This window comes from Equus caballus, chromosome 3, assembly GCF_041296265.1.
Source record: "Equus caballus isolate H_3958 breed thoroughbred chromosome 3, TB-T2T, whole genome shotgun sequence".
NCBI classification, from domain to species: Eukaryota; Metazoa; Chordata; class Mammalia; order Perissodactyla; family Equidae; genus Equus; species Equus caballus.
In genome coordinates this window covers 77751081-77768033 of record NC_091686.1, presented here as the reverse complement: position 1 = coordinate 77768033, position 16953 = coordinate 77751081, and the positions used below count along the sequence as shown (strand labels likewise).

The 16953-nt window shown below is 34.7% G+C and overlaps 1 protein-coding gene across 50 annotated transcripts in view; it reads left to right on the top strand.

The window, feature by feature from the left end:
- The window catches only part of ADGRL3 (adhesion G protein-coupled receptor L3), an 801265-nt gene that overhangs the window by 672617 nt on the left and 111695 nt on the right, over positions 1 to 16953 (top strand). For all 50 annotated transcript variants that reach the window (XM_070262457.1, XM_070262459.1, XM_070262461.1 and 47 more), the window contains 2 exons: positions 6133 to 6342; positions 9001 to 9221. In XM_070262457.1, coding sequence (XP_070118558.1) covers positions 6133 to 6342; positions 9001 to 9221 — 431 coding nt within the window. The remainder of the gene's footprint in view (positions 1 to 6132; positions 6343 to 9000; positions 9222 to 16953) is intronic.

Genomic DNA, 16953 nt, shown 5'->3' with positions numbered 1-16953 from the left:
CATTACTGGCAAGGCAAGCACTCATATGTTTGCAAAAAAGAAAAAAGAAAGCTCATTTTAGCTATATTACAAATATTTCAGAATAAAATATGTTTAAGAGGCAATTTAAAAATCATATCATTATGCTTTAACTTTAATCCAACTCAACATTAAAATAATACATTATTATGCAGAAAGTAAAGCAGATTCTTGATAATTACTGGCCCATAGTTAATAATTATTATAGGGCAATTGTTGAAGCAGTGTCTGGAAAATGCAACTTTCTAAAAATATAAAAAGAGAAAAACCATCCAGAGGGGTTCAAAATTAACTTACATAGTTTGTATCCCATCTGGAAACACTTATGCAGTTAAAATGAAAAACATTTCAAAATCTATTTCTCCATCTTGTTTGCTGACTTGCTTTTTAGACAATAAAGTTAGAAATATCAAGATTTCCACAAAAGATCTGAGTGTGCTCAGATTGAGTTATTTTAAAATCATGAAGCAAAAGTCACATTTCCCTTTTCCATGAATTTGGATTTAGTTTCATTAAATGTACCTATCAGTATGTTCGAGAGTTTTACATTGACAGAGCGGCTTTCACAAAACAGCATTTTTAAGGCATCTTTTCCCCCCAATGTGATACTTACCCTTTTGTAGTATTTGAGTTATTCCATGAACAAAGCAGATTCATTGATGTAAAAATAAAAGGAAAAATCAGAAACTTTCTGTAGGTTTTAAAAAATGTTTCGCATCTCAAATATGAATAGAAACTTCATAGAAAGCCTGGAAAACAAGTATTGTTTTAAGAAAAATTTCTTTCTAGAGAAGATAGAATCATTGATTTCCTGGAAGAATCTTCTGATGAATCTTTTTGTCATCCTACTTGAAGATTTTCTCTCACACTTCCCCATCTTCTCTTAACAAGTTAATTTCCTTGAGATTTGTGATCTTATGTTAATTTTGATTTTTTTTGTCAATTTTCCATGCCTTCTTGCCAACAAATTATACTAGTCTATGGTATAGACTCTGGAAAAAACTTTTATTTGCTACTTGATTTGTCTTTTTGTTATAACTTGAGGAAGAATATTTGGTGAAATTGAGTCCCTCTCTAGTTTATTATTTAAAAGTCACAAACACAACTGTATAGTAATGAAAGTGGAATTCAGATGCTAAAGTTAAAATCTGCCTCTTTCAGATGATATGGGCATTTTGTGGCCTTAATTTAGCAGCAGCACAAATGTTATTAATAATATAAACTAAACAGGCAATGTTATAAAGTGAAATTAGGTAATTCATTAGTTGGCTGGAATTATGTTTAGTTCCTTAGTTAAAATAACATTAATATTTGTTCTTGTTACAGTTGTAATTTTTCTGATCCACCCTGTATCATTCATGCAGACTTTTGATTACTTAAATTAAGGTTGCTGTCAAAAGAGAAAAAAATCCAGAATATTTTCAGATTAAAAAAGAAATACTGACTTCCTTACTTTCCCATATATTATCTTAAATGCTTATCACAATAACCTGAAGCCTCAGTTATTTTAATCTCCTATGTGTATGAGGCTTCTGATACTCAAGAGGGTAGGTAGTTTGTTCAGGGTAACAATTGCAAAATCGAGGTGACAAGGTTAAACCCATGTCATCAGACTCTGAGACTTACTCTAACGTCTTCTTGCTTCCACGCCTTGTTTTGCCTCCAGTGTCATAATTGTTTGAACCTGGACATTTCAACATATCTTAACATTTTGAGGTATAACAACCTTCCCATTCTCCAGCTCTAGTTTTCTTTGTCTTTTCCTCAAGATTTTAGAGCAGGTGATTTAAGAACCAAAGAGTCCCAAAGACTGTAGTGGGCAGCATGATACAACTTTTAGTTTATAATCTAAATCCATTGTAGGAGAGGGGGATAATTAAAGAGAGATTCCTTTATTCCATCAACACGTTAATTGTGCATCAATCAACACATTAATTGTGCATCCATCAGCACATTAATTGTGCATCCACTCTATGGTAGACATTTTTTATGGGGGCTAGGGATACATTGGTGATCACAAGAGACAGAATAACTTATTCTCTTGGAGTGTACTTTCTAGTGGAGGGCACAGATAATAAACAAGGAATATTAGTAAAATATATAGTTTGGATAAGTGCTAAGGTGAAAAATAACGCAGGAAAAGCAATAAATTAGTCAGAATAGGAAAAAGATGTTTGTAATTTTAGAAAGGGTAACTCAGAAAAACCCTCTGTGAGAAGGTGACATTTGAGTGAAAGACTGAAGGAGGGTAGCAAGTAAGCCATGCAGATGTCTTTTGGAGGAGCGTTCCAGGCCAAGGGAACATCATGTGCAAAGACTCTGAGGCTGGAATGTGCTTGACATATTCAAAGAACAGAGCAGGCCAACTGGGTGGAATGAACAGAATGAAGAAAAGAGTAAGAAATGATGTCACAGGGGTACAGATCTTATAGAACTTTATGGACCTTTGTAAAGACTTTGGTTTTTACTCTCATTAAGATGGGAGACCCTGGGGCATAGTGGTTAAGTTCAGTGTGCTCCACTTCAGTGGCCCGAGTTTGCAGGTTTGGATCCCAGTTGCAGACCTACAATACTCATCAGCCATGCTGTGGTGGTGATTCATATATAAAGTGGAGGAAGACTGGGACAGATACTAGCTCAGGGCTAATCTTCCTCGAGCAAAAAGCAAGGAAGACTTGCAATAGATGTTAGCTCAGGGCTAATCTTCCTCAGCAAAAATAAAATAAAATAAAATAGATGGGAGATACAAGAGGCTTTGCTCAATGAGTGATATTATCTGACATACATAAAAATAATCTCTCTGTCCTCTCTGACCCTCAGGAGGCTCAGGGTCAAAGTAGGGAGATCAATTAGGAGGTTCTTCAAAAAATAAATCAGATGACTCTGACCAATTTGGTGCAGATGAGGTGATGAGAAGCTGTCAGATTTAGAAGGCAGGACCTGCAGGATTTCCTGATGCATTAATTGTAGTGTGTGAAGTGGGGAAAACAGGAAAGAGCAGATTTTGGGGGGTTTGGGGAGAAACGGGATAAGATCAGGAGCTCAGTTTTGAACAAGTAATATTTGGTACCTTATTAAATATCCAGTGAAGACTAAATGGATGCTAAAGCTAAACTGACATAAGAGAGTTCAGCTCTAAGGCATTTGATCTAAGAGGAGTAGGGTTATAATCATCAAAAAACAAATATTTATTAAACTTTTTTTATGTGTCAAATGCAGTACTAGGTCCTGGAATGTAATGTTAATAAGATATAAGATTAGGGGCTGGCCCCGTGGCCGAGTGGTTAAGTTCGCGCGCTTTGCTGCAGGCAGCCCAGTGTTTCATTGGTTCGAATCCTGGGCGCGGACATGGCACTGCTCATCAGACCACGCTGAGGCAGCGTCCCACGTGCCACAACTAGAAGAATCCACAACGAAGAATAAACAACTATGTACCGGGGGGCTTTGGGGAGAAAAAGGAAATAATAAAATCTTTAAAAAAAAAAAAAAATAAGATATAAGATTAATAAAATCTCAAAGCATAAGATGGTTTATAGTTCATGATATAGGTGACTTAGTTATATGGCCCTCACAAACATGCAATCTTGGAAATAGGAATACTTGATCCGTTACCACATTGTTACAACTATACCTAGAAGTTTTATTTAGTTGGCCATCCTCTTAAAGGGGGTTTGGCTTTTTCATGGCTTGGCCTCCTAAAACTTCTGTTAAGGTAGACTATTCTAAAGAAGGCTATACTCGCAGCTCTTATTGGCATTTAATGTCCCTTGTTCTTTTCGTTTCTTCTTACTGATAAATTCAAGCAGTGAGTTGTATTCAAAGGGTGCTGCCTTCCTGGTATAGTATACACAAGGTGGTTGGCGTTGGTGTTTTCTGAGCTAAGCAGTAGTACCTGAAGGGTGAATTAATCACTGGGCTTTTTTGTTCCATCTTTGAGTGTTGTGTACTTTTTGTACTGATGTTTTGACATCTGGTATTCTCTTAATAACGCTGCATGGGGTTTTTTGAAGGACCTATGAAGGCACTGAGTAAAGTAAATAACATTTCTAATAATTCAACTACTCAGACAAAGGCAGGAGCTTTTTGGGTTTTTTTCGGTGTTTTAGGTCTTCAGGATGCATTTGAGAATGTATTATAGCTGCCATTTTTCCCATTATGGAAGACTGCTGTGCCGAACGTTCGTGGTTGATACTCAATCACAGCATCTTTCCTTTGAGTCAAAGAAGAGAGCAAATAGCCCTCTGTTCAGGGACCTGGGTAGCACTAACCACTCTCCACTCTCAAATAGTAAAGTAATTTAAGCTATCAGAGCTTCAACACTGCTTTAGTAGCGTCCCCTGGAGAACAAAGCAGTTAAAGCAAAATTTCTTGTGGTTTTCTTTCATGATTTGAGCTCCTTCCGAGAAATATATCTAGAGTTATGCAGCAATATTTCGAAACTGTTTCATTGGCAGTGTTCTAGCAGAGTTCTTTATCAAGTAACAACTGTGAAATCGTGTCTGACAATATGAGAAGTGCTATGATTCCGGCTACAGGTGGCTCACCTGTAAGAATAATTTCCACATTTAGAATAATCTTTGTATGAAGTTTGTATAAAATATAAAAGTATGAAGTTTGAATAAAGACAAATAAAAATAGAAAACCTGGATATGTATGTATTTTTAAGGTGAGCTAACAGTTTGGGAGACAACTAAATGTGGTAACTTACATCATAAAACAAAAATCAATGTGTGTGATCTACGCAGTTGAAAAAGGTGTTAATTAGAAAAACATCTTTTTTTCAGCTAAAAACTTTCCCCATGCACATATTGCACTTCTAGTGCTTATGTATATATCCCTAAAATTTGTGCCTTTTAAAATTTTACGTAAATGGTGTCATACTGTATAGATCCCTTTGCCACTTGCATTTTTAAAAGTCTAATATTAGATTTTTAAGAAGTATCTATGTTTGTGACTATGAAACTAGAGCACTGATTTTCACTGCTCTTTAGAGTATCATTCTGTAAGTTAGCCATTATTTGTTTATTTATTCCCCTATTGAAGAGAGTTATGTCTTTAGGGATTTTAAGAAACCTCCAAAGAAAAGAGGAATTGACAGTCATAGACAATTTCTCAACTCTGCTCCAACAGCTTGGCACACTGATGTGTTGGGCCACTGTAAATTCTAAAGCTTCACAGAACTGGGTTTGGGAGAGGATAGAAGTAGAGTTTTGAATCTTAGAATAAAAACGGAAATGAGATAGTGGACAGAGCAAGGAAGATGGCTGGTATGGAGCTCACAGGAGTATTTTAACAGAGTCCAAAAAACGCAGTTTCAGTAAAGAAGTCTTCATGAGCTTTTTCTTTTTCTTAGCTCTACTATCTTTTTTATGCTGCTATCAGCTATAGTAATTCTGAATGCTTATTTTCCATCTGTGTATAACAGGCTGTATTCATGCAAAACCCTTCAAGGATCAAACTTCCTGATCTCCTTAAGCCAGTCAATATGAATATAAATCCAGTGAATATCCTCATTCTTTTAGATCTTCCATGAAATAAATGGTACACATATGTGGCTGTTCATCAGAATTAACTGGAGATCTTTGTAAAAATACATACTTTTATGAACTCAGCCTTGGAAATTCTGATAAAGGATTTATAGGACAGAGGAATTGTATTTTTTTATAAAAATCCCTGTGATTCAAAAAGCATTTCAGCTAAGACACCACTTCCCTAAGTGTATAGCTTAATTTTTTAAATAGAGTATTCCCTAGTAGGGGTTGTCAAAAATTAGTCTAAAAAAGTGATATGGGTTAAAAACAAAAGGTTTTTCCTTGAAATCTTTGGTGAGAATTAAGTTGATTTGCTTCAACTATTTATATCCTGAAAATATATGTAGCTAAGAAAGGTGCAAAAACTACTGAGACCGTGAATATCAAACTGATTCACACCTCAGAGAAAAGATAAAAAGCTTTACCTATGGATAGAAAACCCAAATAAAAGAACTTATTCATTGTCTGTGTGGAGGATATTTAGTACATTATTAAAATCATGTGTCATGAATCCAGGCCCTTATAAAACTTTTTAATTGGTTATGCATAATTGCAACTTATGATTTTTCTATTGTGTTTCCAGCACAGTGATGCGGTCCATGACCTTCTTCTGGATGTGATCACATGGGTTGGAATTTTGCTGTCCCTTGTTTGTCTCCTGATTTGCATCTTCACATTTTGCTTTTTCCGTGGGCTCCAGAGTGACCGTAATACCATCCACAAGAACCTCTGCATCAGCCTCTTTGTAGCAGAACTGCTCTTCCTGATAGGGATCAACCGAACGGACCAACCAGTAAGGAGCTGACATTGATATTACTCCAGAATTTCTCCACTTCCAGCTGTTCAATACTAGAAATATTCATGTCTGAAAATATCCTCTGTTCCAGTTGTCTAAGATAAATACTAATTTTCAGATCTTATTCAGTTTTCCCTTTCTCATGTCCCATTGTCATAAAGAGGCGGGGAATGTTATGGATGTATGAATGTACATTTCTTCAGAAATTCTCTTCATCTACTTGGCTGCTGTTTATCTGCTTGCCTGTTTAAAGAACTATGTCTCTTCATTAGTCTTTTTTTCCTTTAATTTTTAAATTACAGAGCTGAATATTGAGGAAAGTGAAATAAAATCATCCGGGGGAATGGAGGAGGATCTTTTCTAACAGATATAATTGTTATTTTTTGAAGTTTATAATATGCTTTTAAAACATAATGGTTATTATATTTAAAATTGCGTGTCTAAAATGAATTTTTTAATTGTCATATTTTGAAAAATAGTTCAAACTGTAGTTCGTTTTTAGAATATGTAAAGTCTTCCCAAATTTTGTCTGTCACTGTATTTGCTCAAGTTCTGTTCTCATCTTTAAGTGTTAACTTCGTACTTTACTACTATCTACATTTAATCATGTCAAGAAGGGAAGGGAGAGACGGAGGGAAGAAAGAAACAGCACTAGCCAACTGTTCTTGGTAAAACCAAATGAAAATTATGAATAACAGATAGCATCTAATATGTTGCACAAACTTCATGCTCACTTATAATTTTTGTGAGGCCCTTTCTATTTACTTGAGATTCGTGCACACAGGGCAAGTTTGTTCTCATGACTAAAACTGCAAATGAAAAGAAAACTTTCATTTTTTAGAAGATTTGTAGGCATAATAAATAATTCCTTCACTTATGCTGTTCTCTGCTTTATGTCCATATGTATGGAGGACTTTAGAATAAAAATGCAGTTGGCTTCATGTTTGTGATTACACATTCATGATTAATGGCTGGAAAGGGTACAATTATGACGATTATACTTTTAATTGGTATCATACACAAATGTGACAGCTTTTCCCATAAATGCATACATATGAATAAGCAATCAAAGTGCACATTTCTTCTACCCAAAAAAGTAAAGGCTTCTGATAACAAAAATTAATAGTTGAAGTTCTAACTCTAAAAAGCAAGAAGTGGAAAACTGTGATTTTTCCAAGAAGAAATCATTTTAATCTCTTGTTAACCTGCAATTCAAATGCTTTTTGATTTTTTTCATTTAAAAACCTTATTCTTATTTTTGTTTCCGGATGTTACATATGGTATGACAAATTTCACCAAATGTGGCATACTGCACAAAACTAATTTCTGACAAGTAGCATAAGAAACAATGATTGATATGAAAAACTTGGGTAGAATGCAGCTCAGCCCAACTTGTCTTTACTGTTGTTGCTGGATGGGTGTCCTCTTCCTGCATCCCACGTAATGGTTAGGCTCTGCTTTCTCTCTAGACCCCCTCACATTTGACTTCCTTATCTCCCCTTCATTGTCATCCTTCTAACCCAATGAAATTGACTGGCCCTTTGTCTCATTTCTCAAGGATCATACTCAGCAATGAATCCATCCTCATCTGATCATTTCTATAAATTTGTTGCCCTTCTCTAGCAGGAGCTATAGTTTTTAGGTAGGATTTCTTAGAAAAACTGAAGAACTCCAAAGGGCTAACCATTTCAGGAACTGACATAAGAAAATGAATGTATGGTCATCTAAAGCTTGTGGTAACTTAGAAACTTTGCCAACATAAGGGGTGTCTGCCCTTTTTTGGGGGGGAAGATTAGCCCTGAGCTAACATCCTCCACCAATCCTCCCCTTTTTGCTGAGAAAGACTGGCCTTGAGCTAACATTCCTGCCCATCTTCCTCTACTTTATATGTGGGACACCTGCCACAGCATGGCTTGACAAGCAGTGCATAGGTCTCCACCCAGGATCTGAACTGGCAAACCCTGGGCCACTGAAACGGAATGTGTGAACTTAACCACTGTGCCACCAGGCCGGCTGGCTGCCTTTTTTTGACCAAGTTTGTCTAGACTAACATTTAGTACAATAATAAAAAATGAGAGAAAGAAAACAATTCTGGAACACTTTATTTTAACCAGACGTACTTTCACACTTGTGCACCGTGAGCTTCCCAATGCCACCTTAAATCCTTTCTGAAACAAAGTAGGGAAGAGATAAACAAGCAATTAATAATAATTAATCCACAATTAATTATATTATTTAGTTTTAAGAGCTTTTAGCCTCCTTGTTTTTAATGTTTCTCTTTCATTTACAATTGAAGAACTTAATATGTTAGTACACATGTGATTATCACCAAGAAAAAGATCTATTTTAAAACCTTTAGACTAATCTTAGTAATAATTATCAATGGGCGCTTATTAGAACTTTTTCCTAAATGTTATGATCTCTTCTTATTATAATGCTATGCTGTCATCCATAAGCCATTATTAATAAAATGTTAAATATAGTTTTCAAGGTAGGTTATATTAAGTTTTGATATCTGAATTTTAAGAATCTCGTCTACATTGTTCTTTTGCAGACCTATTTTATTACTGCAGTCTTGATAAATAGTTTAATTTTGTGGCAGTTGATGATGTATCATTTGGTAATTATTTGGCTGAATTGTTGTTCCTTTTTTAGATTGCCTGTGCGGTTTTTGCTGCACTCTTACATTTCTTCTTCCTGGCTGCCTTCACCTGGATGTTCCTGGAGGGCGTGCAGCTCTATATCATGCTGGTGGAGGTTTTTGAGAGTGAACATTCCCGCAGGAAATATTTTTACCTGGTTGGCTATGGGATGCCTGCGCTCATTGTGGCTGTGTCAGCCGCAGTAGACTACAGGAGTTATGGAACAGATAAAGTGTGAGTTTATGTTTTCTTTCCTTTTTTTCTCTCTTTTTAAATCTGGTTGAAATAAAATCTTTGGATTTCCTTGGAAATTAAGATCTTTATATCACCTCACAGCAATAAATGATAGAACTGGAGAAGCAAATGTAATTCAACTCATGATTTTACTTTTGTTATGATGTAAAAAGAGAAAAAAATCCCTGAGATTCAGTATGATGCCATTTTAAAACAGCCTAATTTTTCCGCATCTGTGTCTTAACCTTGCGTAGTTATAAAGAGATGATCATTTTAATATTTTTCAGAGCCTTGAGACATTTGTTAAATGAAGAACTAGCTATATGGAAAACTGGGTATTCAGAGGCTGGTGTAATCTCTGACATTAATGGCTTCTCTTCTTCCTAACCTGTCGGTTCTAGTCACTGGAAACACATTTATAGCATTAATAGGAAGATAGACTATAAGAGCAGGGGCAGCTTGTGTTTTTCCTTTGTTTTTACCTATTGGGGTATAGTGATGAATTTTATTTTCAACATACCTTCAAATTGCTGAGACATACACATAGAGATGTCCAGCATACTGGAAAGGAATTCAGCGAAAAATATTTTTATAATCCACAGCAGTGTAACAGTTAGGATCCTAAGAATGAATGAAAGTTTCAATAGAAAAAGATTAGAAACAAGACCAAGATGGATCTCTGATGAATACCCACATTTAAGACACAGATTAAAGAGGAAAAATAAAAATAGAGAAAGAGAAGAGATGACTAAAGCCTTGAAAGTGAACCATGAGGAAAGTGAGAAGAAAGTTTCAAGAGGGTGATTCAAAACACCACCCATGGTGTTTTAAAATGTCAAAGGTAATTCAAGTACGATAAGCTCTGAGGAAAAATCATTTGCCCTTTGCAACTATTTTGATAAAGTGCTGGAAGCAGAAGCCAAATTGGAAGGTGTGAACAGATAAGTCAGTGGCGAGAAGGTAGAGTGTTCAAGTATTATCTACACCCTGAAAATGTCTGCTTGAGAAATAGTGAAAATATTAACTTGTAATCACAGTGATGAAGAAGAATTTTAAAAAGTGAAGTCCCTAGAATGTCGAGGGTGGGAAGAATCAAGATAATAGGAGATTAATAGAGAGAAAATATCTTATGCCTCATTTGTATTATATATATAGGTTGAATGAAAGGGAAAGGTTGTAGGGGGATAGAAAGGTATAAGATTAGGAAAACCTTTATTTAGAACTGAAAGTGGCCTTAGAATTCACTTAGTCCAAGGCATTAATTTTACAGATCAAAAAAATCAAGAACCATATAAATTAATTGCCTTGCCTGTGGTTATGGAGCCAGATAATGGCAGACGTGTGATAAAACAAGTCAGGTTTATTTCCACTAAACTAGGATGTTTTTAAAATAGTGAAATGACCTCTCCTGGGGTGAGTGTGAAGGAAAGTACAGATAAGATAAATTTCAAAGCGGAGGGACTTTTCCATCAAGTAGGAGATGCTGACTCTTGCTGAGTGAATAGGTGAGGTCACGTTGAGAGGACAGGAGATTTGAAAAGCTCTGAAATGAGCACTATGGAAAAATGTGTTAAGGTGCCAATTAAACATTAATACAAAGATTTCCAAGCAGTAGTGAAGGCTCAGATGAGGTTAGATACATCAATTTGCACAGAAGGTAATAAGCCAAATTTCATGACTTTCCACCAGCAATCAGCAGCCTGAATATGCTGCCAATAAAGCAGCTCGCTTCCCAGAAGAGAGGATTCATAAGGTGGGAATGACAAGAAAAGGACTCCAGGAGTATTGGGAGCATAGTTAAAATAGAATATGTGTTTGTGCAGAGGCACCAACAATGTCAGTAAAAGAAGACCGTGTCATTTCTGTTGAATTTTTTTCTGGAGTACAGTCACAGGCTATATAAAGCCATTTGTCTAAATGTAACTAATAGGAATTATTTCTTAATATAACCTTTATGAATTGTGATCAAATCTGTGTTCATTTTGTGGATCCCAGTGACAACTGTGGAGCAGATTAGGATTAGATAAAAAATTATCTGGGTTTGCCTCTAAAGACATCTTAGGGGAGAGGGATTAGGTAGGTCATAGGATCTTTAAAACTAACTTTCATTGATATAATTCACATACCACAGAATTCAGTCTTTTAAAGTATACAGTTCAATCATTTTTAGTACATTCACAGTGGTATGCACCCATAACCACTATCTAATTTTAGCACATTTTCATCACCCTAAAAAGAAACCCATTAGTGATCATTCCCCTTAGATCATAGGACTGTCATTTTCATTAATGCATTTCTCCTCAAAGAAATTAAATTGGATGTTACCATTATTTGTGACCTTATATGACTTCAAATATTGTTCTGAAGTAGCTCAGTTTTGCTCTCTTGCAGTTCTTCATTTGCATTTATTTTTGTTTTATGTTGATATTTTCCTCTTTAGATATTTGCAGATTTTCCTGTTACTGAAATGACTCAACTTATTTGCTTTGTGTTTTAGTCATTTATTTTGACACAAATGTCATTTTCTGGATAGTAGGAATCCATCTTTTCTTAGAATCAATAATATGTGGTCTCTTGTGACTTTGTTAAAGCTTTGGCCATCGTTGTTTGAATTTCCTGCACCATAACTGGAAGCTCTCCTTTACTGTCGTTAGTACTGTGTGGGAATAGAGGCTAATTTATTGCCCAGGCACTGATTTAAAACAAGCCTTAATGATAGTTCAGTTTCGCAATTATGATTTTTCCTAACAGAGAGAAACAAAACAGATATAGAGAAAGGGGAGGGTAGATGAAAGAGGGAGAGAAAAGGATAGGGAAAATTGCATTAAAATTCTGTCACAGGCAGGCAGAAAGCATTTAGAGTCGCGTTTGTACATTTTAAAATAAATTGTCCACAGACAGACTTTCAGAATACGTGAAAAAAATGTTTAACTTCTACCCTTTGGGAATTCATCCAACCCAATATCTATACAGTGCTATTTGGCCCTTTGAAGGAGCCCATGTTGAAAAAAAGAAATATTATTCAGTCATTTGTATTTACTTGAGAAGCTGAAATGAACGGGTCACGTTTCCATCAGGACTTTCATCAAGATATCTTCTAAGAAAAATATAAGCAACGAATTTTTATACAACTTGAAGGATTTCTGCATATAAATTATATATCTTGTAAGGATTTCTGCATATAGAATTATATATCTTGTTCCTTATTAGCAAATCTTTGATGTTCCAGTTTTTGTTACTGTGTTTGTTGCTTTTATTTTATTTCAAATGGCATTTCCCTCTCCGTGCTTATCATTTGATTCTTTGTTTTCATGTAAGTCTACTATCTCAAGTTTTGGGAGTCTTTTTCTTTTTTCTTTTCTTTTTTTCTTTTCTTTTTTGCCAGTATTACCTTCTAATGTGCTACATTGATTTTATTTTAATACTAATATATATAGTTCACAGTCTTAAATAAACTGGAATTAGCCAGAATTCAGAGACATTTTGTCAGCCATTTTTAATAAATCTTATTAAGCTCAATACAAAAATTGAAAATTTTTGTGTCTGGCAAGTCTCTGTCACTTATTTTTGGAACTTTATTACTATTAAATTTTTACTCCTCAGTCTCAATCACTTAGAGTACATCTAGAATAAAACCATTGAATATATGTTACAATAATCCAAATAGTAGACATTTCTTCCTTTTCTCTCTTCTTAATATACTTAATTGTATTTTATTATACTGACGATGAGGTTTGATTTCTGAAACCTTTAATAATAATGGTGATAGTTTACATTTCCAAAAAATAGAGAATCATATTAATGGTAGGAGATAAAATTGTTTTTGTAGGTTAAATAAATGTTATTTTGGTACAGATAGATGTAACTATCATATTCCATCTGGCTGCTGGATTAGCGTGTGTTTTTCTATGAAATGTTATTAGGGCTGTTGAGTTGATTATTATGTACAAAACACATACTCACACACAAAGCATACATAATTTGATTTTGAGAAGTTTGCTTATTTTGCCATCAATTTGCAATGCTTGTAAGAGAATCTTATTATTTTCTGATGTTTATGAAATCTTTTTATCTGTACTGACATTATTCTCGAGAAAGTACTTAGAATTACGTTTAGTACTATAATTAGACATTTAAAAAATCCAATTAAAAGACCAATACAGTCATTTTTAAAAAAAAATAACTCTCAGCTAGTGGAACACAGGTCTAAATTGCAGTGTTAACAATGGGCATTTATTCCATTTTGTCTCTGTTTTCATATCTTCTCTTAGTTTCTCTTATCCTGCTATTCATATGGATATTTAGCACAGCCAGCCAGTGTGCTACTGTCAGAAGATAAAGGCTGGCATTGACTTAACGATAATTCAAACAGGACTGATTTGGAAATTCAGTGCTAAATACTTTGATTTTATGACCTGAAACTAATCAGTTCATTTAAACTTTAATTACCTCAATATTACCGAAAATGCAAACTGAACAGTTCATTTTTATTTAAAGAAAAAACTCAAATTTATAGTTTATAGCGCTTTCCTCACAATCTAAGTACACAATGACAGAAGCCATCGTTAGCATGATGGATAGATTGGAAAAGGATTGGAAGTACGTTCCAGGAGGATGGAGGGTACTGGGAGGAAGTACAGCCCAAGAATCACCTAAGAGTTCAAGATGGGCTTGAAAATTGGTAAGGGATTTCTGGAAGATGTAGCTTAGGTCATGAACATTTATAATAGATCAGAATATCCTTGAGTACTAGAATCGATAGCCAAGCTCTTAAAAATAATTGAAATAAAATTTTATGATCTGAAAATTATTATAAATCATCTATTAAGTCTTAGATTTGTCTCCGTAGCGCACTAGTTTAAGAACAGCTCTAAAAGAGGTCATTTTCCCTCTGCCAGTTAAAGCCCCCAAATTTCTTTATTTTCATTTCATTATCTAAGTAGCATAATCATTTGGGTAGAAAAGTGATTATTGACTTTTAAAAATACCAAATTACGGAATTATTCAAGAAAGATCCTAGCAAAGGAACATTGAACTGGACAGTATCTGCAAATTATATGCACAGGTTTATGTAGTACATTTCACAATTTCTTAGCTCTTCAACTCACTGATAGAAAATTCTATATTCATTTGGAGTGTTTCTCTAAGCATATTATCATATGATGTTGTAAAATGTTGTTTCTTGTAACATTTCATTGACATGAAGCATTTACCTTGTTGAACATATTATCTCCAGGTTTATTGGACTCTAACATGACCAGTGGGAAATAGTACAGATAATGAAGTGTTTCTCATTAATATATCAAGATAATCATTCAATATGTATGTGGGGAGTGCTGTGTATATTTACATGTTATTTTATTAAAGGCCAAGAGCATTTTTCACATGTATGTGTATATTTTACGTGTACTGGAGATTGAGGTCTTATTGTGTCATCATTTTATTACCCAGGAACCCTATGATTGCACAGAAAAATTATCACCATATGTAGGAATTTTGGGCTGAGAGTAATTTTTCTGTTAAGGAGTTAGCCATACCGAAAGTATATCAAAGAACATCAGGACTGCTCTCTTGTTATTATCAAATGTGATTAAATGTTGGCCTTAAAGTTGAATGTTAAACATGAGTTCTTATTGGAACCAAGGAAATATGATAACTTCCACATCTGGAGATCACTTTATATCATAACTTCACCCACTAGAAGGTTGCAATTAAAAAGACAGATATTAACACGTTGGTGAGGATGTGGAAAAATTAGAGTCTTCATATTTTGCTGGTGGCAGTATAAAATGGTGCAGCTAGCTACTTTGGAAAACAATTTGACAGATCTTCAAAATGTTAAATATAGTTATCATATGCTGGTATGATATAGTATCATACCATATCATATCATATCATATCATATCATGTCATAGCAGCCATTCCACTCCTAGGTATTTACCTAAGAAAAATGAAAACATAGATTTACTCAAAAACTTGTATATAGCAGCATTGTTATATTAGCCAAAAAGTGGAAACACCCAATATCCATCAACTGATGAAAAGATAAATAAAATACGGTACAGTCATGTGCCACATGACAACATTTCTGTCAATGATGGACCACGTATGTGACAGGGTCCTGTAATGTATAGCCTAGGCGTGTAGCAGGCTGTACCATTGAGGTTTGTGTAAGTATTGTAGGGGAGGAAGAAATTTCCCTCTACCCTTCTAGGTTCTTCTGGCTGGTCTAAGAGTTAAATTGACATGAGACAAATTAACAGGAAAAAAACAAACAAAAGTTTAATAAGATGCATACATGGGAGAAACCCAGGAAAACTGAGTAACTCACTAAAATGGGCAAATCTCTCAGCTTAAATACCCATCCTCAGCTAAAGACAAAAGAAGATGTAGAGGTGGGGAGAGTCAGGGACTTCACAGGGAAGGAAGGTAATTCACAGGTAGGTGAAAAGGAGCAAACTTTTGGAAAACAAGTCTTTGGCCACACAGAAACAGAACAACGCAGAGGGGAGCCCAACAAACAGGCTTTTCTAGGTTACCCCCTGTGTACCACTTAGTTCATGTTATGCTAAGGTGATAGCTCGCTTCCTGAGACAGGTGTTTTATCTGAATTCTTTTAGACAGCTAAAGGGGAGGTAACTAGAAAAACTTTGAGTCCTTTGTTTCTTAAAAGTAATCAACCTAAGATAATCCTCATTTAAAGAGACACATTTTGAGGCGGCAAATTTTGTTCCTGACGTTCGGTACACACTGTGATGTTCACAGGACAAAATTCTCAGAACGAGTCCCTATCATTAAATGACACATTACTGTATATCTATATGATGGATTATTATGTGGAAGTGAAAATGAATGAAGCATTGATACATGCTACGAAGTGAATATACCTTAAAAACATTATGTTAAGTGGAAGAATCCAGTCACAAAAGACTGCACATTGTATGATGCCATTTATTTGAAATGTTCAGAATAGGCAAATCTTTAGAGACAAAAAGTATAGTGGTTGCTAGGACTGGGAAGAGAGTGGGGAAGCCCTTAGGAGTGAATATGGTAGAGACAATGGAGAGTGACTGTAGATGGGCACAAGGTTTCATTGTAATGCCGTGAAAATATTCTAAAGTTAGATTATGGTAATGATTTTGAAACTTTTAAATATACTAAAAACTATTGACTTGTACACTTTAAATGGATGATTTACAGTATATAAATTATATTGCAATAAATCTGTTTACTAACTAAAATTTTTGCTAACTTATCAAGAGATGACCTTATATTTAGAAAGATATAATATTTTTGCTTGAGACATGCTTCAGCAATCTGGGCTTTAAGTACAGCATATAAATTTTTCATCTATTCCTTGAGAATTTATGACTGTCCACAAAGCTATAGCTTTTATTTATTTTATAACTTTTATCTTTATTCTCTTTGAGAAACACATTGTGGCCCCAGGGACTTTGGAGTTAAGTAGACTGGAATGAAATTCAGGTTGAACTAATTATTAGCCATGTGGCTGTGGGCAAGTCACTTATTTTCCCTGAGTTTCACTTTCTAATCTGTCATGTGGGGGTTATTATATAAGTACCTTGCAAGATTATTGCAAAGTTTGAAACTATGTGTTTGTGACTGTGTGTTTGAGTATATACATATGTATATGTGTGTGCATATATATGTATAAAAATTTAAGTATCTATGTATATAAAGTGGCATACATAAACATTTATTAAGTTAGAGC